This window comes from Aythya fuligula, chromosome 1 (assembly GCF_009819795.1).
Source record: "Aythya fuligula isolate bAytFul2 chromosome 1, bAytFul2.pri, whole genome shotgun sequence".
Taxonomy (NCBI): domain Eukaryota; kingdom Metazoa; phylum Chordata; class Aves; order Anseriformes; family Anatidae; genus Aythya; species Aythya fuligula.
In genome coordinates this window covers 92,324,145-92,346,392 of record NC_045559.1, presented here as the reverse complement: position 1 = coordinate 92,346,392, position 22,248 = coordinate 92,324,145, and the positions used below count along the sequence as shown (strand labels likewise).

The 22,248-nt window shown below is 39.2% G+C and overlaps 1 protein-coding gene across 4 annotated transcripts; it reads left to right on the top strand.

Moving 5' to 3' along the window:
- The first annotated feature begins 210 nt into the window (after nucleotides 1-210).
- On the top strand, nucleotides 211-20,823 carry CD47 (CD47 molecule). 4 transcript variants are annotated; one of them, XM_032185826.1, is made up of 11 exons: nucleotides 213-321; nucleotides 1,975-2,334; nucleotides 5,983-6,072; nucleotides 8,962-9,063; nucleotides 10,515-10,607; nucleotides 11,117-11,212; nucleotides 12,770-12,862; nucleotides 14,135-14,166; nucleotides 16,409-16,433; nucleotides 17,018-17,045; nucleotides 19,535-20,823. In XM_032185826.1, exons 1-10 carry the CDS (start codon nucleotides 252-254, stop codon nucleotides 17,041-17,043), a joined length of 987 nt encoding a protein of 328 aa, XP_032041717.1. In that variant the 5' UTR covers nucleotides 213-251; the 3' UTR covers nucleotides 17,044-17,045; nucleotides 19,535-20,823. The 4 variants fall into 4 exon arrangements, with proteins under 4 accessions (XP_032041726.1, XP_032041717.1, XP_032041746.1 ...); XM_032185844.1 differs by lacking the exon at nucleotides 213-321 and adding an exon at nucleotides 1,495-1,544; XM_032185835.1 differs by lacking the exons at nucleotides 16,409-16,433; nucleotides 17,018-17,045; nucleotides 19,535-20,823 and adding an exon at nucleotides 16,304-16,401 and having other exon boundaries at nucleotides 211-321.
- The last annotated feature ends 1,425 nt before the right edge of the window (nucleotides 20,824-22,248 follow it).

Sequence of the window (22,248 nt, the reverse complement as noted above, 5' to 3'; positions counted from 1 at the left end):
CAGGGGGGCGGGGAACCGGCCGTTGGCGACCGTTAGGGGCGCGCGGCGGCGGCGCAACGCCCGCCCCCGCGCTCCGGAGGCCAATCAGCGGCGGCGGAGCGCCCCCCCCGCGGCGGGGCGGCCAATCAGCGGCGGCAGAGGCTGCCCCCGCCGCGCGGCTCGGCCCCGCCCCCCCCCGGGCGGCTGCGGCGGCCAGCGGCGGAGGAAGGCGCAGCCCCGCTCGGCTCCGCTCCGCTCCGCTCCCCGCCGCCATGAGCCTGCCGGCCGCCTGCCCGCCGCTCCTCCTCCTGCTGCTGCTGCTGCTCGGCGCCCTGCGCCACGGTGAGTCCCGAGGGGCTGGGGAAGCGCCGCAGGTTTGAGTTGTGCGCCTGTGAGAGCCCTGCGGGGCTCCCGTGCTCTGGGGTGAGGGTGCTGCCGGGGCTGGGCGGGGGCGGGCAAATAAACTGAAAATAAACCTTCCCCCTGCCGCAGAGTGCCCTCCTGCGGGGCGCCTGGTCAATGAGTGAATTATACGCCTCGGTGTTCGAAAATAAAACAGCCCCGCTTCACAGGAGGAGGCTACTGAAACTCGGTCCAAGGCCGCTGCTCCCGCACGCCAGGGCTGTCCCGGTGACGCAGCTCTCCTCTCGGCTTGCTTTCCCTTCCCCGTCCTGCCTTAATCGCCAGAGCCGTGCCCCGCTGCCGGCCCGCTGCAGGCGCGGCTGCCAGCAGTTGCTCGGAAGTCCCCGGGGCTGCCCGGCGGCTGTGGCGTGGGCTCGGCACGCAGCGCCGGCCTTTGCTCGCCTGCCGGCTGTATCTCACACAAATAAGTCCCCGCTGAGGCTGTGGGGAGCCACCGCTGCTAGGATTGCTGGCCAGCGTTTTGTACAAACGATGAAAAACAGAGGAAATAAAAGCCTTCTTGTACTTTGCAGTCGAGCTAGTTGAATTGACTTCTTTCTTCCGGTTCTGGGTGTGATTTTAGTACCGATGTTACTGAGCGTCGGTGTGCTCAGGAACTGGAGAATGGGTTTTTGTTTCGGATAAAATCTTTATGTCTTCCTTAAGCAGTGGTCAGTAGTACACTGTAGGAACGGTGCTGCGGTGTTGGAAAAGAGCTTAAAAGCAGCAGCAGTAACATAACATACGATGTTTTTTCGTTACTCGCATTGAACACCATCCATGCGTTAAGCACCGTGCTTTACAGTACAGGAAGTGAGTTCACTTACAAATTCTCCGTTTTCAATCCCATTGTTTTACATACTCAAACGCTTTGTAGAAAAGATTGTTTGAATATGTTGATTTTGTGTGCACTTCCTTCACTGGGGAGGAAGACGAAAATGAAAGTGTTCTAAATCTACAGGCATTTGGCTCCACCTTCAGAGATGAGAAGGAATAAGTAATAAGCTTGTTTTTTATTTTATTTATTTATTTATTTATTTTACTAAGCTGCTCTGCCTCTGTTCTCTCAGTAGAGGTAGAAATTTTTCCCTCTGACCTTAACGAGCTGTGATGGATGCTGGTGTGGAGCTGGTGGCACTGTGCTTCTACTCCTAGACAGCTGGGTGATCTGCAGGAAAAACTTGATCAGTGGCACTGCTTCTGGTCAATGTTATGCACGTGCTTTGCAGAAGCCAAGCCTTAAGGCAGTTTTTCTGTGTGTGGCCTGTCAGGGGAAGTGTCCAAATGGCAACCCAAAGCCTTATTACTATTTTTTTTTTATTTATGACTGTTTGTGGTATGTGTTATGTTACATGCATGTGGGAGTGGCTAAGCCTGATTACTAGGGCTATGATGGAATTACAATAAGGACGTTTTTATTCTTTTGCTCCTCCCTTGGGAGCAGGATGCTTTCTTATGATTTTGAGGGAGAGTTTTTGTTTTCTTAAGTTGTGTGTTATAATTATTTTTTTCTTCTGTTTTTTTTTTTTTTTTTTTTTTTTTTGTATTAAGAAATAATTCTGAATTTATCAATTTTAATTTTTTTCTTTCTAGGTTCTGCCCAGCTGGTGTTTAGTCCAGTAGATTTTGTTGAAAGAGATGCCTGTAATACTACTGTCGTTTTACCTTGCCACGTGGTTAATCTAAAGGAGCACAATGACAGTAACATGTTTGTTGCATGGAAAAAACAAGGAAGAGTACTTTTTTCTTTTGATGGAGCACAACGAGCACAACAGCGTATTTACAGGCATGAGACGGTTCCATCAGCTAACTTGCTGTCTCAGCAGGATTTATCTAAGGGCACTGCCTCTCTAAAACTCAAAAGTTCGGAAGCAGAAGATGGAAATTACAGCTGTGAAGTAACAGAATTAAACAGAGAAGGAGAAACAAAAGTTGATCTTAGAACCGTCACAGGTGAGTTGTCTGCTTGTCTTAGAACCTGTTGGGAGAGGGAAGCGAGATCTTACAGGAAAGAATAAAATGATGAATATGACAGTATTGCTACAGGAAATGGAACGTGCCAAGCATCGTGTAGCATCCAGGCCTTCTAACTTGAATGTTGCTCTGTGTTACTTTGTGTTGAAGGGCGTGTTTTTGTGGGAAGGATCTGAACACATTTTTTTATTCTGTACCAATTGCTGAAGGGGCTTTGTCTGATAAGATAAAGTCTGTTTTTTCTTACATCTTTTAGGTTATGTAGTTGGTGTTATTTTCAGCACCTTTATGTTATTGTGTTACATACTGATGCATATTCTTAATATGTTTGTACTACTGAGACATATATAGGCATCACAGGGCAGCAGAGATGTTTTGTTTGACAAATTGTGTCTTCCAATCTTTAGCTGCACTGAAAAAATTACAGATGGAACTAATAGAAATGTTGTATAAGAGCTCTAAAACTTGATCTAAAATGCTGTTTTTCTGTGAGGTTAAGAATGCTACTACTAGGTGATAACTTCTTCCGGTTGTGCAGCATTAAATGGCATCTTTGGACAGACGATGTTAGACTGAAGTAATGGGGACTAAGTGATGAATTTCATGTCTAGCAAAACATTTTACCTTATCTTGTCAGACACAGCTCACGTGCTGTAGTGCCTTAGCTGTTGAATAATGGTATGTGCTATGCATGGGCAGTCTGCCTAGTGTGCTGCAGAAGCTGCAGTTTCACTGAATGTGTATGTATTTGTTGTTTTTCTGTTTGGCACAGGAAACTTGATTCTTGCTTCTGGAAGGTTTCTCAGAGCTGAACACGTTGCATATACATTGCGCGTGGAGTCTCACGGGTCTGCTGGAGAATTGTCCTAAGACATATTTTGCTATCGGTTTTTGCATTTGTCATTAAGCTGTTTCTGGATACCAAGCAGATGTTACTTTGTGTCCTGATGCAAACATCTTGGTAATTCGCAGTCTAATTATAGAGTTAATTGTATCCACTGCAAAACAAATGCACTCCTGAAATAGGCTGAGAGAGGGGGGGTACAGCCACTGAAAGAGTGAGGATGCTACAAAATCATTCAGTTCTTAAAACACTGCAAAAACAGAGGATGAAGAATAGGCAACTTTTTTTTTTTTTTTTTTTTTTTTTTTTTTTCATTCTCTGTTATTGCCTTCCCCTCACTTAGCCTTTTTGGGCTGCTTTTGTTATTCAGTGTTGAGCAGTAGAAGAGAAAGTAAAGCTTTAGGACCTGAGAACACCAAGTCCCATTTGTACATAAGCTGGGCCAGCATTAAGGTTTATTGAAGACTGGGTCTTCTGTTTAGAAGACTTTAAAAACGAAGGTTTTTGTCCTTTTAGGAAAGGTCAGTAATCTTGTATTAAAACACTGCCTGTGATGCAACTTTATTTGTTTATTTTTATTTTCTTTTTGCCTTTTTTAATCATTTCTATTTGCTTAGAACTCTGAAAGAGTTGTAAAGACCTACAAAGCAGGAAACTAATGTAAATTTTCTAATTCTGTTTTCTAGTTGTCAATTGTGGTGAGGAAAAAGCTCCAACACCAGACAATAAAAGTGGTTGGTAAAGAAATTGCTGTTACAAGCTTGCTCTTCCGTTTCAGAGCATATGCTGAAAAATGCAAAATCTAGTCTTGTGCTTGAGGTTTTATCTGAAGGTAAAACAGTTGCTTGCTCTCGTTTTAAGAGCTTTGGCTTAATCCTCTGGTGTTTGTTCTTCAACATGTTAGATACTCTTGAGAAGGAAGTGTAGCAAAGGAGTTTTGAAAAAGGTTGGTTGATAACGGAAATCTTGTTGAAGTCTTCACTCTCATTTCTGAGTGGTGAACTTATGCTGCCACTCCTAGTATGTTGCAATTGTTTCTAGTGGCTGTATTATAAAAGCCAAATGTTCTCCATTTTCCCTTGGCCAATGCATGCTTTCTCTTTAGAAAGCAGGTAGTATAGTGAAGAAGATTTTCATGCCTGTGGTCTTGTCTTTGGCCACACCTTTTCCCGGTATCTTCACAGGCAAGCAACCATAACAGTGTGTTTTTTTTTGATGTGTAGATTTTATTTTTTCCCCTATGGAAAGTATCTGGAAGTGTCTGTTATTAATTTGGAGCTGGCTTCCCTATATTTGCTTTCAGACTGATGTTTCTAGCCAGGAGTTTACTTTATTTCTATGAAGCACTGCATTAAGGGAAATGTATTAGCAAGAAAATGTGTTCAGCTGCTTCTTGTACTTGTGCATACCAACAATATTGCAAGCCTCTCCACGCACAAAGTGCTTTTAGACTCTGAGACTCAACCATAGTTGCTTGCTGAAATCCTAGCAGATGCGAAGCTTTGTGGCTGCTTCTTTGTGTGCAGAATATGTGGTAATACCACCTGGAAGTGCTGTGGAGAAAGTTATGCTACTTGTCAGTCTCTGTTTGCAGCTGCTTTCGAGTCATTGCTAATTTCTTTACATCAAGCACTGGCACTGGGATTTGCCTGCAGGAGCTGGTTTATCCAAAGAGTGGCAACTGTGCACTGTGAGAAGAGCTGAAAGCAAGGATTTGATGTGGAGAAGTGTTTTCTTACCATAAAATAATGCTTTTCTTCCTCTTAGGTATTCGTTTCGCTTTAAAAACATGAATCTTCATTGACAGTCTTTAATAATAGAACAGTTGAGCCAAAACAATCAACTACAGTGGAAGTCTTTAATTTCCACTTTTCTTAAACGTGCTCTCTGTGGAATTCACGAATTTCAGACTGTCCTCAAGGTATTACTTGGCACTGGAAATTGTGAGGCATTGCTACTTAATTCCATGTTTCTGGAGCCACAGGTAGAGTTTTGAAATATGGCAAGTGCAAGGAGTATGCATCTAAATGAAGATCAGAAATTTATTTGGAAGCAAATATAACGAAAGAAAATGTGACTGTGGATTCCGCTGTGTGAGCCTAAATGATGTTATGAGCAGACATGCTAGAAACAACTCCATTTTCCAGTTCAGTGGAGAGGTTTTCAGAATTGTACATTGGAAGGTGGCTTGTATGATCTTACAGCACAAGCGACTGAACAGCCTAAGGCATCCAAACTGCAAGGGAAAAAAGATAAATGGATGATGGTGGGAAGACAAAGGAAAACGTGTGATTTCTAAAATTAACAAAGTGGTGCTTCTGTCAAACTTGGGCTAGATCCTCAATTTCTTATCATGTATCTGTATTTCTTTGGGAATTAAAGCGGTTGGGAATAGAGTAGGACAGCTGGGGAAGCATCAGATCTTGCCTTACTTTCTTGATTAGCCTAAATTCACCATTTTTCTGATCTAATGTGCTGTTTGGAATTCCACAACTTGTGCTGCTAGACAGCAGCATAAACACAACATCTGCTGTACTGGAGATCAAGACCTGCGGTTTGAAAATGTTACAGTAAGTAGAAATACCTGAAAAAAAAACAGGTTGTCACACAAGATTGGAGTGAAAATTACATAGGTAGAAGTCATGGCTTTCCTAGAATTCAGATGTATAACAGGCTAGCTATTAAATGCTAAATGACCAATCTAGGGGATAGCCTAAAAGGAGCAATAAATGCCAGTAATCTCACGTTTTTCTTCCTATGATTTTTCTTTGTTTATTCTGTAGGGCGACAGTTTGACTTTGTGGAAAGTGTTGTCGTCTCAGTGTTGCTGTTCTTAATTGTTGTTTTTTATTGGGCTCAGTTAGGTGTTATTGGTAAGTATTGACTCTAATTCTTTGCAACTATTGACTTGTGCTAAAATTGCTTATGTAAAAGTATCTGTGCAGGATGAAAGGCAGTATTTATGTATGAAAGGATGTGTGGTAGAACTGATTCAGATAACATACAGCAGGGCAGCATGTCTGCTTTATCTAGCAACTTAGCATTTGGGTTTCTCTAGAACTCTGTCCTGATCATCCACGATGTATTATTTATGTTCATTTCTGGGATTGCTTTTGAAATGAACTAACACCATTAGAGATTTAACTTGGTTGCAGTTCTCAGAAAAGTTCCTAAGCTCTCTTACTTGCAGGCATTGTCAGTAAAAGCACACCAAGTTAAACTTTTGCCCTGTGTAATTTTCAATTTTGCTTTTCAGCGGGTCTTATGTTCTTTCAAGGGCATGTAACGCACATTTTTGGCATTGAGCACAAGACCTGATCAGTAAGATCTGTGTTTTGGGGCTTCAGCATGCCACTTGTTGGCAAAACATGTAATGTGGATAGAGGCACTTCGTTGTGGGGTTCTAGCCCTAAGCACTGGGATCTGGGCCAGTCTGCTCTACTTTGCGTGGAGGCCAGGGGTTGCTTTCTGAGGTTAACATACTTAGCTGTAAGATCACAGAAGGTATGATGTGTTGCCTAAAAGGCCTGTGTTCAGAGCTAGTCTGCTGTATGGTAATGGTTCTGCTCCCAGTTTTGTTGCAAATGATGAGCTTTTTTGCATGTGTGGAAGTTTTGCAGGGTATAATTGATAACGTCTACTATCCTTGATTAAAATCAAGAAGCGTTTGTTCACTGTTGGTTCACCATGGCATTAGTGGGTGATGAAAAGTAAAACGTTTTTCATTTTGGCCACAAAATCAACATTAGAGAAAGATCATGCTATCTTTTTCATGTAAAATTCTACATTAGTTTCTTGAGTCTGGCTGAATTGTAATTCAACACTGGCATCAATGATTTTGTTAAATGTTTTCAGAGACAATACATTCACCAGTGTCAGACATCCTCTTCAGGCATTCTTCATACAATGGTGTCCAACATGTATCCAGCATAGAGAGTGCTTTGTGTCCTAGTCTTTCTGATAGTTCTATGTGGTGCAATTTGTTATATCAATCTTTGAGATTTTTCAGCATTTTTAAATTTTTGGACTTTGATATAAATTCTGCTTAGAGTCAAGTCCATAAAAAATGGAAGGAAATCACACTCAGGGTGATTTATAGTAATCACATATGTATTCAGTTATCTATGGTTATAACTTGCTTTCTTAACCTTTTTATGAATCAGGAAAGGCTCACGTGTGGTCAGAGGTTGAAAACTAATACATATATTGTTTTATGGTTTTATTTCCATAGTGTTAGATTCCTGATTTTTTCATTATTATTTGTAGTGGTTGAAGGCTCTCTAATTTGTTCTGAAATGTTCTGGAACTGCCATTGCCTTGCATTTGTACCAGAACTTGCATATTTTTAGTATTTTGATAGCGAAGTAATAATTGCCTTGGGATATCCATGAATACATCCATGGAGAAGCACTATCATTTTACAGAAGTAAGTTGAGCCTACTTGGATTTTATTGCATCTCTGTACATTATTATGAGCTCTATAACTTCTCTGGGGAAAAGTAATCCTGCTACTTCTAAGTCATTGAATGTGGGTGTACTTACTTTTTTGTCCTTCAGTTTACACTATTTTAATAAACCTGTGAATCCAGTGATGATAGGGTATACCTGTAGAGTCATTTGTAACACACATGTATTTTTTAAATGGCTTGATTTTTCTGTGTGACACTTGGGAATATATGGGGGGGGGGGGGGGGGGGTGTTGGTTGGTTTGGTTTTTCACCAGGATTAACTTTTAGGAATTGAATATAGTGTAGATCTTGTGCTGTTAAGCCACGTGAACGTAATTAAAGGTAGAGTTTTAATTACAAGAGAGAGCATTCTGTAACCTTTCCATAGATAAAATACTACGAAAGATTTAGTCATGTGTGCCCTCTAAAGTATTTATTGTATCCTAGTAACGTTGGGGCATTTTGTGCTAATGCAATGCCTGTAAGCAGGATGTTATTTCTGTACGTGCTCCTTGTTATTCCTTTTGAAGTTATTTACTGTATTTGTTCTCTGCTAGTGATTACCAACTTTGACATATACCAAGGTTGTTGGTATATGGATTTTCAAGCTTGGAGCTAGCATTGCCTTTTTTGTGTCTTCATTTTAGCAGTGCATAAAGCAGAAACAAAACAAACATGGATGTTTATTGTGATGATATATTTGCACTGTTCCATCTTTTACAAGATCCTTCAAGTGCTGCTCGTTTGAAACCCTCCAGTGGAATTAACTGTTGCTGAGACAGCAGCTATTTTAACAGTGCAGTTTTCTGAAAATTAGTCTTGTCTTATGGCATCTAAGCATATGCAGATCATTCCTATCTACTTAACCTCAAAGCATTCCAGTGAGACAGGAGAATCACCCTGTTGTACATCTAACAGCGTCATTAGGAAGAGGGTTTTTAAATCCATGTCTGACATTCAAATTAGTAACAAAATTGCTGTGGTATAATTTAAATATCAGTAATGAATCTCCTTGAATTAACCTGTACCGTGTCCCCAAGTTATTTTGACAGCATTGAACCTGAATAGTATAGAAGGTGGAATTAAGAGTTTAACTAGAAGACCAATGGCAGGTTTCACTTAAATGAGTAAGCCATATTGACCATATCAAATAATGAAAGCAAATGAACTCTTGGTACTTAGAAACAAACTCCTAAGATTTACAATTTTTTGTTTAGGACAGTAGTCCTAGTTATAGTATCTGTTGATTTTTTTGTGAGAGAATCTGTGTGTCTGATCGGTTTCCTCTCTGTTTCTCTTGGTTTCATTTTTAAGCATTAAAATGTGAAACTGTACATAAGAATAAGACGTACGTTGCTGTAGGATGTGCCATCTTCACAGTGCTTGCTGTTATAGCTGTTGTTCTTTTTGTCCAAGGTAAGTGAAATAAAATTGCCTTCCTAGTTTAAGGGAATGAGAGCACAGGTTAATCTCTTTGATATTGTCATATGAAGTTAGTGCCACCTATTAATTGCCACCTACTAATTTCAAAATGAATAAAACTATAGAGTAAAACAGATGTGGCACTGTGAATGTCACAGAATCACGGAGTGGTTGAGGTTGGAAGGGACCCCTGGAGATCATCTAGTCTGACCCCCTGCTCAAGCAAGGTCACCTATAGCACACTGCAAAGCGTCATGTCAAGGTGGGTTTTGAATTCCTCTGTAGAAGGAGACTCCAAAGCCTCTCTGGTCAACCTGTTCCAGTGCTCTGTCAACCTCACAGTAAAGAAGTTTTTCTTCATATTCAGATGGAACTTCTGCTTGTTCTGTCAGTGGGCACCACTAAAAAGAGTCTGGCCCCATCATCTTGATGCCATCTCTTAGGATATTGATATACCTTGATAAGATCTTATGTTGGTTTTACCCTGCTAGGCAGCTGAACTCTACCACAGCTGCTCTCTCGCTCCCCTTCCTCAAAGGGAAATGGGGAGAAAATATGATGGAAAGGGCTCAAGGATTGAGATAAGGACAGGGAGATGACTCAACAGTTACTGTCATGGGCAAAACAGACTCAGCATAGGGAGATTAATGAAATTTATTACCTATTACTAACAAGCTAAAGCAGGGAGAAACAAAAAATATGTTCCCCCTTCTACCCTCTTATACCTCCTCTCCTTGAGAAACACAGGGGAATGGGGGTATGGCCGATGTGGTCAGTCCCTGTTGTTTTGTCTCTGCTGCTCCTTCACGGTCCCTCCCTGCCCCTGCTCTACATGGGGTCCCTCCCATGTGCTGCTGTCTTTCCCGAACCGAGCCTACTGCGGCTGTCTGCAGGCATCAGCTCTTCAAGCACTGCTCCCACACAGCTCTGTACCACAGGGTTCATCCATTCCCCAGGAGCAAACTGCTCCAGGACGGGTCTCCCACGGGCGGCAGCTCGCCCAAGACCCCTGCTCCTGCGTGGACTCCTCTCCACGGGCTGCAGCTCTGTGCAGCTGGCTCTGATCTGATGTGGAGAAGCTTTTGAATTCTTCTCATAGAGGCCACCTCTGCGGCCCCCCTGCTACCAAAACCTTGCCACGTAAACCCAGTATAGATCCCATCTCAGCCTTCTTTTCTCCAGGCTAAACAGGCCCAGCTCTCTCAGCCATAAGAGAGGTGTTTCAGTGCCCTAGTGATCTTCGTAGCTCTCAGATGGTCATAGAGAGATACAGACTGCTGCCTTGCATGATTGCTAAAGGCTAGGGAAGGAATTCTGGTGCTTAACTTCAGTGGGTTTTGGGGGACCCTGAAAATTTGATTATGCCTATGTTTTACTTTTATTGCTTTGTGCTTTCTTCGAACCAAAGATTTCTGTTTTACTAATTTTCATACAACTGTTTGCAGGTGGCAATATTACTATCAATAAAGTTGGTCTTGGTTTTGTTGTACTGCCTGCTGTGATATTGATGGTGCTTCAATACTATATATTTAAAATCGGTGAGTATTTCTTTATTCACCAGCTCAAGAATATAGTGTTAGAAAAACTTAGGACCTCCTCTCCCATCTCATGTAATCTACATATTATTTTACTTTTTTTTTTATATATAAATACATTTTACAATAGCATGCTGGCTTCCTGACCTTCCTAGTTTCTCAAAGCAAATTAACCTTTGTTTGTCTGAGTTGCTTCAGGGAAGATGTATAAATTGAGAAGAGATTTAGGTTAAGACATGGGAACGATTCCTGCTCTTCCTTCCTTGGCCTTGAGACTGGGATGAATGTCTAACTCTCAGAATGTATGTTTTATTTCTTCTGCTTAAGGTTTATTTATAATTTTTCACTATGCATGCACAAAATAGTTCCATGAGTGACTTTCATAATTTTTATTATGCTGGCTGAGTTTGGAATTTAGGAGAACCTGAACGTTCCTTGTGTGAATGATCTACCTTTCATATCTCTGCAGTTGATACTTTAAAATGACAATTTTCTTTTTTTCTCTTTTCCAGTTCTCGTTGATGTAACACCTAAAGGATATGTTCTGATAGGTCTTCAATCTTTTGGTTTTGTAATTGCTCTTGTTGGTTTTGCACTGTGCATCTCAGGTAAGCAATATACCTTCTGTAAAAGTGTCTTCTTACCTTTTAACACAAAGATGCTGTGAAAATAGCTGTACATTAAGTGTTAATGATTAACTCGTGTAAATAGGAGTACTGTGTTAATGCTCTTTTATCTGGCGAAAGAAGAATAGCCCAAAGGCAGTTTAATAAGTATGACTGTATCCATCATGGCTGCATTCTATGAGCTGTTGCTTTAAAAATTAACTTCTAAAGTTGTTTTCATTTTTGCCACAGTTGGTTGTACCCTGTAGAGTCACCTCAAACGCTGACCTTTGTTACTGGTATTCTTAGTAAGGCCAAAAGTACATAGAAACAAAATAAATCCCAAATAGAGACGTAATTGTTTTCTAGTATTCAATGAATAAATCAGAAATTCCTTGTTAATCTCTGTCTGTATGAAAACGATAACTGAATTGCTGGGAGTTGGATGTCACTGAAACAGCTTAAGAAGGCATATCTGGAAGTAGTAACAGAGAAAAGGGTGAACTTAGGAGTAGCCATCCTTGGCAGCGTATTTAGTTGTAGCATACATACTGCGGTTCATCTAAGCATTTGGACGTCCAATTTATTGCTTCTTAAAGATATTTTCATTTTATTAATTTATTTGATTTGGGATTTAAGGAAGTGTTTCTCCTTGCAATGGTTTCTGAAGGTTTCTCTGCTTTGAGTGAAATTATGGACCTTTCAGTAGAGCCCTGATTTAAGTATTTGTAAGGGGCACATAAGTGTTGTCAAGTAGTATGTAATAGTGAAATACACAAGATTTCTGGTAAAGTGTTACCTTCTAACATGATCCAAAATGGAGAATGTGTTTATTGTGTTCTCAAATAGAAAATCACCCTCTCTTTTCATTGAGACTTTTTTTACAGCTCATAGAAGGTAGATGTTAGCTCTATCTCTGGAATTTTAGCTCTGGGACCCTTAAGTGTCAGTAGGTCATCCTAGGGTCAGCTCACAGGGAGCTGCAATGACTTCAAGACCCTGGAAAAATGGGTGGTTTACAAGGATCAGAGAACAAGGGAGTTTCTGGAATGGACTCCAGGTAGCTTTTAATAGCCAATTTCTGCTCTGTAAACTTGAGAGCATTCCTGTTATTTGTAGTGGACTTGAATCAGAGCTATCTTTATGTTCTTCTTCCTTGTAAAGGGGAAAAAATGGAGGGGGGCATGTGTGGAAATGTAGACCCCTTTTTTTTCTACCATGTTCTATTAATAACACTATTGTATTTTGTAATCTGATGCTATTGTTGGAAAAAAAAATGGGATCAAAGATAAAAGTTAAATATAAAATGTAAATAATGTCATTAATCACAGTGAATGTCAGTAGAATACTACAGCTGAACTGTTACCAGGATAAATTAATAAATGCCTTAGTATCATTAATGACCATAGACAAAAAAAAAGTTGCAAAAGTAGCTTTGGGAGGGGCTCAAAAGAAATTAGTCACTTCTGGTTTTATCAGGCTTACTTATTTTAGTATTTATATCTGAAAAGTTTGTGTTTTTACTTGTGTCATATGATACACTATCTTGTTTCTTAACAGCCTGTCCTTCAGAACTTCTCTCTATTGTAATTGCCGGCTTAGCTGTTATGGCTGTTGAGGATCTGCTTGCTCTGCTTTATATGTATACTAGTTGTAAGTAGCATCTAATATTCTGCATTGATTTTATTTATTTTAGATTTCACAATTACATAGTTAAAAGTAATTACTGAGAAATTGTATATAATGGCATTTGTTTCATAGACTGTGGAGAATCTGTAGTGTAAAAAAAAAAAAAAGTTTTAGCTTATAATAAACAGACCTGGGTTTCCCAAGTAAGAGTGTTTCGTCTGTAAGATAAATATTGTTGTTTTAAGATCTGAGTTTACGCAGTTGCCAAGCTGAAGGTTAGAACTAAAAGAGCAAACAGATTTCGAAGACTCTGTGGAGTAAGTTACAGGATGGTGCATACAGTAAATATGCTCAGAATACGAATTCGAAGAAGCAAAATCTGCCTAATGATTTCCATGGGTTAGATGAAGGCTAAAATAAGGGCAATTTGAATGAGGACCTCTTGTTTTAATCAGTCCTGTTTTTTCTTATACTTAATTTTAAAAGCCAGGAGCAAAGGATAGCAATGCTTTGTTTCAGAAACTGGTCTGTTCACCAGATCTCAAAATGACTTGAAGGTGTAAAGTCTGGTCAGGCCCGCTAGGTCGGCAAAAAGCACATCAACGCTGTGGGATGGAATGTGGTACAGACATCTCTAAGCTGCCACACCACGGCGTAACACTATGTGGACTTTATAACTTGTGTGTAAGAGAGCAGGGTAGCTTTATTTGCTTCAAGCTGTGCATGAAGGCTCTTCAAACAGCTTGTTAATTTGGATGTGGAACCATACAATTGAAGATATATTGCTTCCAGACTTGAGCTGACTTGAGTCAGCTCAGTCCATAGTCTGCACTGAACTATGCAGTTTCAGTATGTGCACACCATGTGTGGAGATGGTCAGAAATAATAGACCCCGAGACAGGGAGGAATTCCATTAAAGAAGAAAATAAGGTAGAAGGTCCAGTATCTGAGATTACAGTAAGTCAAAATGTGACAGAGGTGAAGTGAGCCTTTTAACAATAACAACATATTTTTTGTTGATGTCAGGCTACTTATGAAGCTTGTACAAGCACAAAGAATAGTGTGTAATGTAACTTACTAGAGCTGAATGCCTTGAGTGGGATATTTTGGATCACACATTTAGTTCCTAAACAGGAGTGCTTAGAGGCGTTTAGAATTTGGAGATCATGTTAAGTAAGTTTGGATAGAGGAAGCTGCAATTTTGTGTGTTGCTACTGTTTTCCAAGTTTTGTCAGTAGGTGTTTTTATTTGGCTGATCATTTGTTCATTCTTGCTTTTTTTGGTAATTGTTTTTAGGTTCCAGAATGAAAGATCATCAAACTCCAAGGGTAAGCTTAAAATTAATAAATTTGGGGTGACTAGATGGCTCAGGGGATTGTAGTGAGATACTGAGCCTTTCTTCACTAGTTCGAATTCAGACCAGGTTGGTAGCAAGCAAAAGTTATGGCTGTGTAACAGATGTCTAATGTTGAGTGACTTGGTGGTCTTCATTGTCCCTATTGAGTGCGTCTATAGTACTGTAATTGCCACCCTTACCAAGTGTTGTGCTCAAATAGAGCTTTTAAAGGGCTGTCACAAAAAGGTGGTGGATGTGAACGGAAGTTTTGGTGTCTTTAAATGCACTCTTAGCCTTTAATTTTTAAAGACAATTGGTTAATGTTTTTTTCATTAAGGTGAGTGCAGAATACTGTTTTTTTGTTTTGTTTTGTTTTGTTTTTTAATATAGGTGGCTTGTAACAAAGACTTAGCATTGGGTTGATTTTTTGTGGCCTTCTGAACCAGAACCCTTTAACGTTTTCTGGAATTCCTAACTATGCAAATTCTGTAGCCTTGACATTTTCCTCTTACCTTCCTGTAATGTCCTTTAATTTGTCGAGACCATCTGAAAGCAGAGTGTCTGTCTCTGAGGCACGCAGAAGAAATGGAAAAGCACTTTATTTCTTTAAGAAGCTTTTTCATGCATTTTTTCTTAGACTTAAGCAGTTCTTTCTGGTGTCCCATGAATGTGATCTGCCTGATTTCTGGAATTTTGCAGAAGCAAGTAAAAAGGCACAAATGTAAAATATCAGTAGAAGTTTGTTGTAGCAGGGGAGCACAGCAAATACAAAGTCATCCCATTTTCATGAATGCCAGTCATCATTTGAGACACATTCCTAGGTCTCCTTTTCAGCCGATAGCCTGAGACCTAGCTGTTGAAAAAGGCCAGTTTCTAACAGAGGGGCAGGAGAGCTTGACAACACATTTTTTTTTCTTGTTTGCTTTTTCTCCGTTCCCATTGTAAGGAATAGTATTTCAGAGGATTGATTCCTTACTTAGGGAGGGAACATAAGTACATGGAGCTTGAAAAAAATAAACAGAAAAAGGGGCAGTTCACAAAGCTCACTATTAATAATGAGTTGAGAAGTGTTTTACAGATACACGTTGTTCAAAATGCAATCCTGCCTGTATGCTCATGTTTTCTTGTAGAAAGGAAGCAAAAAGGGCAGCAGGAGGTGGTTCTTTTTTATTTTTATTTTTTTCTGTAAATGAGCTTAGATATACAAACCAACATGTTAAGTAACATCCTTTGTGGAACTCCTTTCACTTTATAAGCAATTCTCTTCATGAGGTGGCTTTCACATTGCAACAAAGATTTGACAGATAAAGAAATGGCCGTAAATTATTATGTAGTAGAGAACTTCATGTTACTCTGAATTGGAGACAGAAATAAAATCTAAATAATGGTATAGAATTTAGGTCGTTAGAAAGCTCAGCCACTAAAAACATGTTTCTTGCAGTTAGTGGAGTATCCGAGGGACTTGGATGACAAAACATCTGTGCACATGAATTTACGGAAGTCACAGATAGGCCTTGGTGGAAAATTGAGTGTGTTCATATGTTGCTTGTTTCCATCAAGGGCTGTTCAGCATATATTGCTGTACTTCGAGGCATTAAACAGACGTGAAGTCATTTTGAAAACACAGTTTTATTCTGTGTAAACTTAAGACTAAGGAATACTTCCTGTCGATGGAGGGGCTTCATTTTGACAGTGGGGCATACTTACAAAATGATGCTTGATGCTTTCTTGTGGCTGAGGGGGAAAAGGTGCGTATTTTGAAATCTACCGCTCTTAATCAATTACTAATTTGTGTGTGTTGCTTCTGCTGGCTGTCTACCAGACTAATGTACAGCTGTAGTGTATTTCCTTCTGAGAAGATTACACCTGACTGCGCTTGACTAATTTTTTTTATTTAGTCATGCTGTTTTATTCCTAAGCATTGATCAATTTAGAGAAATTATCCCCCAGGTTCTAGAAGTTAAAAGTAGTATCTGCATACCTTTTGCTGCCACCTAGAGGTATTTCATCTGAGGAAAAAAATTACAGAGGGGAAGAATAGCTTGGAGAGTGCAGTTATTGGTTTTAATTTGGGGGGGGAAGTTCTAGTCATTAATTTTATTAATGCTCAGCTTTCTTGGTTTTTGTAGAATCACTACTTACTGTATATGTCAATTAGAGTAATTTAACTGTGGCGAGCCAGAAGTAAACACGAAGGCATTTTATACATATATATATTTTTAAATGTTTTGCAGAAAGCTGTAGAAGAACCACTAAATGGTAGGTGATATTCAAGACTTATCTTCTAATTAAGAGATTAATTATGGAAATAATTAAGAAATAATCGTAGCTTTCAGTGCACAGCACTGAGGTGGCAGAGATGTATGTCAATTCATGTGGCTCTATGAGTCTGTAAGAGTTTGATCACACTGAAATGTCTGCAGCTCCAGACCCCCCTGTTCTCAACTACTGTGCGTGCTAGCCAGTGGCATCGTTTGCCTGTTTGGGGACAAATAAAATACCTCAGGATATTATATCCATCATTTTTGCTTTGCTTCCTCTTAAAAGGTGGTGTTGATTCTGCTTCATAAGCATTTATTTTAGTGGAAAACTTGTGATTATTAGCAAAATCTATCCCTGTCGCTCTATTCTTTTACAATTTCCTTGGGTTGGGAAACTGATAGCATTTATGACTGGGCAAACTTACAGTGAGAAATGGTAACTGAAATACTCTTCTTTCTATTCTGCTCACTGACTGGCATGCTGAGTGAACTTCTAAAGTGATTTTTAGAATTAATTTGAATGTTAATTAAGAAGCATTCCTTATTTGACTTGTTACTAATCCATTTGCTTGGCTTTTAAAGATGCAAAAGGAGTGATGTTAGAATGATGGTGAGTCAAAATACGTCTCCGGCTATTTAATTTAACATTTAATTGGGGATTTTGATGTTTAGAGTTAGCCAGTGTTACTATGATGAAGCCTGGAGGACTGGTTTCAGTGAAGTTGCTGGTTTTAGTCAAATTATATTTTATTGATAAAAAATGATACAGAAAATATTTATTCTACCTAAGAGAAAAAATGTATATTTGTAAACCGTGAAAAGGACAGGTTAATGAGAAACAACTATTAAATTGTATGCTTTTGATCAAATGTGGAAAGTCAAATAGTTTATATGCCTCCTTTGTGCTTATGTAGTATGTAATATGCATGGACTGTTTTGTGGGTGGTAGGTTTTATGTTTTTTTTAGTTAGTTTGTTTGTTTTATTAGCTCTTCATCTTGAATTGATCTCCTATGGAAGTTCACAGGAGGCTGGCTTAAAAGAAGTAGTCTTGCATGTTGTACCTCCCCCCTCCCTTTCCACAGCTTTAGATGTTCTTTAAATTCTCTAGGTTTTGTTAGGTTGGTTATATTTCAGTCATATTTCACTTAATTTATATTTGTGTCAGATAGTAATGGTTTAAAAACAAACATAACTGGAACACATTTTCAGTAAAATTTAAAACCTGCTAAAATAACCTCAACATATTTTGGACAAAACAGAATTCAAAACTCCCAAGATCAAAAGGTGCAGTATGGTTTCTACTCATTGGTTATGCTTGATATTTAATGATCTAATAGGTATCAAAGATAAGTTAGGCCTGGACACAACAACATAAGATTTCTTCCAACTTGAGATGTCCTCAATGCTGGGACTAGTCCTTCTTGATTTTATAACAGCTTGTAAGATTGCAACACAACTCCAAATTGATGGTAAGACATGTAACAAACAGGGCTGTATTAGCTTGGCCCGAAATTCTCAAGCTGGTACCTAAAGTAGTTTCACCTAGTTTGTGAAAATGCTCTCTTCCTGCATCTTGTATCCACCAGAAAAACAAGAAGAGTTTGTCTGGCATTGTTAAACATCAGATTGGTCTTATTTAGGAACTTACATTATAGATTATATGCTTGGGTTTGAAAATGAAAACAGTTGTTTATTCATGCTTTTCTGTGCCTCATTTTCACGGGAGTTGGATAGATAAAGAGCACTTGCTGAAGCTGTTGGAAACTCAGTTTCTTGCTGGAAACTGAGCGAGCTTGTCATGAGGTATCATTAAGCCTTTAACTGAGTACTCCTGCATTGAAATACAACAATTTGCTAGTCAGGATAAAGAGCAGGGCCACGTTAAGCCTTGTAATTTATTTGAAATATAAATATATTGTGTCTAGAAGGCATGAAGTGACAATATGACAGTAAAGGAGGCACTAAATAGAGTCCTACAGTCCTACCTGCAAAAAAAAAAGTATGGATTTTTATAAACAGGCTTCTCTACAAATACCACGTACTGCTAGGTGTTACTTTTGGCTGCTTATGACAAGTATATGATTCATCCAAATATGCCGTAGGATTAGTTTCTAAATCAACAGAAAAATACAAGTATTTTTGCAGTACAGAGGATGACTGTGTTGGTGTCTCCTAAATATGTTGACGAAAATGTGTACCAGTTAGTATAAACTGGAGTAGGCAGGAGGAGTGGAAGGTAGGTCATGCTGCAGAAGTGACAATTACGTGTTCTCCTCAGCAGTGGTTTGATGTCAGGAAGCAGATGTTTGCCAGTCCATTGCATTCTTTTTTCAAACCTTTCAAGAAGTGAGGTGAGGATGGAGTCAATAGAGTTACCATTCACTGCTGAAGACAAAAGTAGAATTTTTCTTGGAAAACCAATCTTTAGTAAGTCAACTGTTTTTTCTTGGGTCTCCTTAAGGCTTACAAAAGCCTGGCTTCACATTTATTGTTGAGGTAGAGCTTCCAAAGACACCAAAATCGGTAACTATCAATTTCATTTTGATTTTTTTTTTTTTTTTAGGATAGGGTTAGATGCCTGACCACTTTGTCTGCTTTGAAAGGTGGATGGCTCCTAAAAATAACAGGTTTCACAAATCGAAGTCAGGGGCTCTTAACTTGCAAGCTGAAGGCAAGAACCTTTTAAGCTTTACTTGCTTTCTACCTTATCTGTCCCTTGCAAGTTCACTCATACATGCAGGGGTAAGTCAAGCACGCTAGCATACAACACGTCATGTGAAAGTAAACCAGCATTAGGAGTAAATCAGGACAGGTCAGACAGATTCAGTTGGGAGCCACTACAGCTTGTTGCTATGCATAAGCTGGAGCTCCAAGACACAGTGTCCACTTATGTGTTGCAGAGGCTGAGCCAGCAGTTGCCTATTAGTTATCACTCTGAAAACAAGCTTAGTACTCAAATAATGGAAAAGTTTGAAAGAAGAAAAAAGCATTTTTAAGCTGTTACTTAGGTAGGCAGCGCAAAATGTTGCTGTATAAATAATCGTGTTTCTGAATAATCACATATACATATATATCTTTTGTTTCTTTTAATTTCCAGAATTAAAGACAGAGACTGAATCTACTGCAGAGATGAATGATGGGTGAAAAGTACATTGTTTATACGCCGTGGCCTTGAAGATGCACTACTCAAAGAGAAGAAATTCAGGAAACTAGTTGTTTTGCATGTGTGGCAAAAGTGCTTTTGATATAAATGATGTAATTTTATAGTCACAGCAGCTGTAGCGAGGAACATGTGTGTTTGCCCATGTGTGATCTTCATTTCTTTTATTATGGTATATATGGTGTGGTTGAGGGTGAGACTATAAAAAGCACTGTTTGCCCACTAAAGCATCTCCCTGCAGTATACTTAGTGGTATTACTTTTAAAAATTATCACCAGTCACTGCTTTGATAATGGGCCTGCTCAGCCCGAAGATTGCAATACCATTTAGACTATTGTTTTCTTTACTCGTGTGCATGGTCAAGGTATGGTCATAATGTCCGTGATACGAACAGGAAGCAGGGATCATACAAATACTTCATGTCCAACATTCAGGAAAACTTTTATTTAAAAAAAAAAAAGCTTATACATAAAGTTACATAAATATAACCTTTACTCCCAGTTCCCCTGAAGTGATTAACTGAGTTACCCTAATTCCACAGAACGATAATATTCCTATATATGCACAGCAGTCACATGCTGTGGCAACCACTATTTTAGTCCAGTGAAAGCTCTCTGTGCCTCAAAGGTATTCTTTGACAAGATACTGCTCAGCTCTTGGAGCCAAATTCAGCACTGGAATTATGGAACATAGCACCTAGTTGTTTTCATGCTGAAAGTGTTTTTTGTGTTTGTTCATGTTGTGCAGCATGTGGTACTGGAACCAATATCAGGTTCTCTTAACTGACCGCATTTGTAAAGCTCTGATGCTTCAGAAAAATAGGACTTGTCCTATTAGCATATTGTTAACAGTTTTAAAATCAGTTTTCTTGAATGGAAATTGCAGTTATTTCATTTCTGACCCAAGTGTGTGACGCTGCCATTACATCACAAATGCACAGAACAGAATATATGTAGGAGGAGCTGATGCGAAGTGAGGAGGCTTCATTGCTTTGTATATGGAAGTGGTACAGGTAAAAAAAATAAATAAATAAAAACAACAACAAACATCAATGTACAGTTAATTTGACAGGACTTGCACATTCCATGAGACTTTACAGTGTTTTACAGCTGCATTTGTTCCAATATAGCTGGATTCCTTTGAATTTCATTTACGCTTTGTGGAAATCTTTACACTGGCTCCAATTTGTAATAATCAAATTATAATAAAATCCACTTTTTTTTTAAAGATTCTGAGTAATGCGATAAGTCCCAGATTTGGAAGTTATAAACGAGGGTTCATATCTGTGTTGTGGGTGCGTGTTGCAGAGATCCGTATGAGATCCTCCAAGTCTCAGTGCGGACACCTAGTATCAAGAATTCAACAAAATAAAGTTGAAGTATCTGATTTTACAATATTCTTTACTGCAAGGGCTGCAGGACTCAGCCACTAGAGCAACCCTTGGTCCAGCCCTTGCTAAAATCAGTGAAATTGGCCACAGCGGAGGGGGTTATTCACGTGATCCAGTGTTTAAGAAGCAAATACAGTCTATATTTACTTATGTAACTTAAAGTTTGTCAGTGGGAGTATTCATGTAAGATTTGAGTTTGCAAATATGAATCTTTTTGATGCAGGCTTTTCCATAATCATGGCAATCCACCTAGAGGTGGGAGACATTTCTCTGTTACCAATTCTGTGTAAGAGTTTACCTGATCAGGTACCACACAGACCTCGTTTGTACGTAGTGATTCCCTGTGGCAAGTGGAAAGTTGAGCAGTTGCAGAAGAAAAAAACAAGCACTGGAATTCTTTTTGAGGTATCCTGCCTTATTAAAACCATAATGTATAATAGCTTTATGTTAACTACTGCAAAGCAGATTGCAGTGGAACCTGTTGTGTGTCTCTGTGGTGATGAGGCCAGCCTGTTACTAGGGCACTGCTGAAAAATGTGGAACTTGGTGACTGTGCAGCCTGCAGAATCAGTCGCTCCAGAAATGGGAGAAACCTAGCGTGCTGTTGCTAAGGGCTCTGCTCCGGGTTTCTTGTAGGTACAAATTTAAACATGAGAGTTTAAAAAGTCATTGATACGCCCAGCCCTTTCCCACCAGTAATTTAAAACCAAAGTTTGTAACTGTTTGATGCCATTCATGTGTGTATGTATGCGTGTATATATATATATATATATATATATATATAAATGCATAGACATTTTAAATATAGTCTTTACTTAAGAAAATGTTTTTATTTATGAAACATGAAAGAATTTTGTAAATATTGTGTTAATGTACTTTAATTAAAGTCATTTTAAGTTGTTTTTGTGAGAGACTTTCTTGTCGTTGTCACAATGAACTTCTGTAACTGCTTCTGAAAATTCAGTCATAGCTTTTCTTCTCCATCCCTTTACACCCTGTCTCCCAGATGACTTTTTGGATATACAGGAATGTTCTCGATGTTATTTAAATTACTGCAGGTGGTTTTGGCTGAGAGATCTTTTGTTTCTCCTTCAAAACCTCATCTGTTTGGGGAAGGAAGTTTGTAGCCTGCCCTCTTGACTTCCATTTGAGCTGACCAACATCAATCATCAGCTGTCAGCAGAATATGGTGCAGGAGCAAATACAGTCTGATGAATTTCAAAAGCTCCCTGTACAACTTAAAGAACACAGCAGAGCTGTG

Excerpts from the sequence above, each read along its gene's own strand:
- CD47 (XM_032185826.1), top strand. The coding sequence starts at position 252 with ATGAGCCTGCCGGCCGCCTGCCCGCCGCTCCTCCTCCTGCTGCTGCTG. Across the intron at positions 9,064-10,514 it reads TGTTGTTCTTTTTGTCCAAG|GTGGCAATATTACTATCAAT; the intron begins GTAAGTGAAATA and ends AACTGTTTGCAG. Across the intron at positions 12,863-14,134 it reads GCTTTATATGTATACTAGTT|GTTCCAGAATGAAAGATCAT; the intron begins GTAAGTAGCATC and ends AATTGTTTTTAG.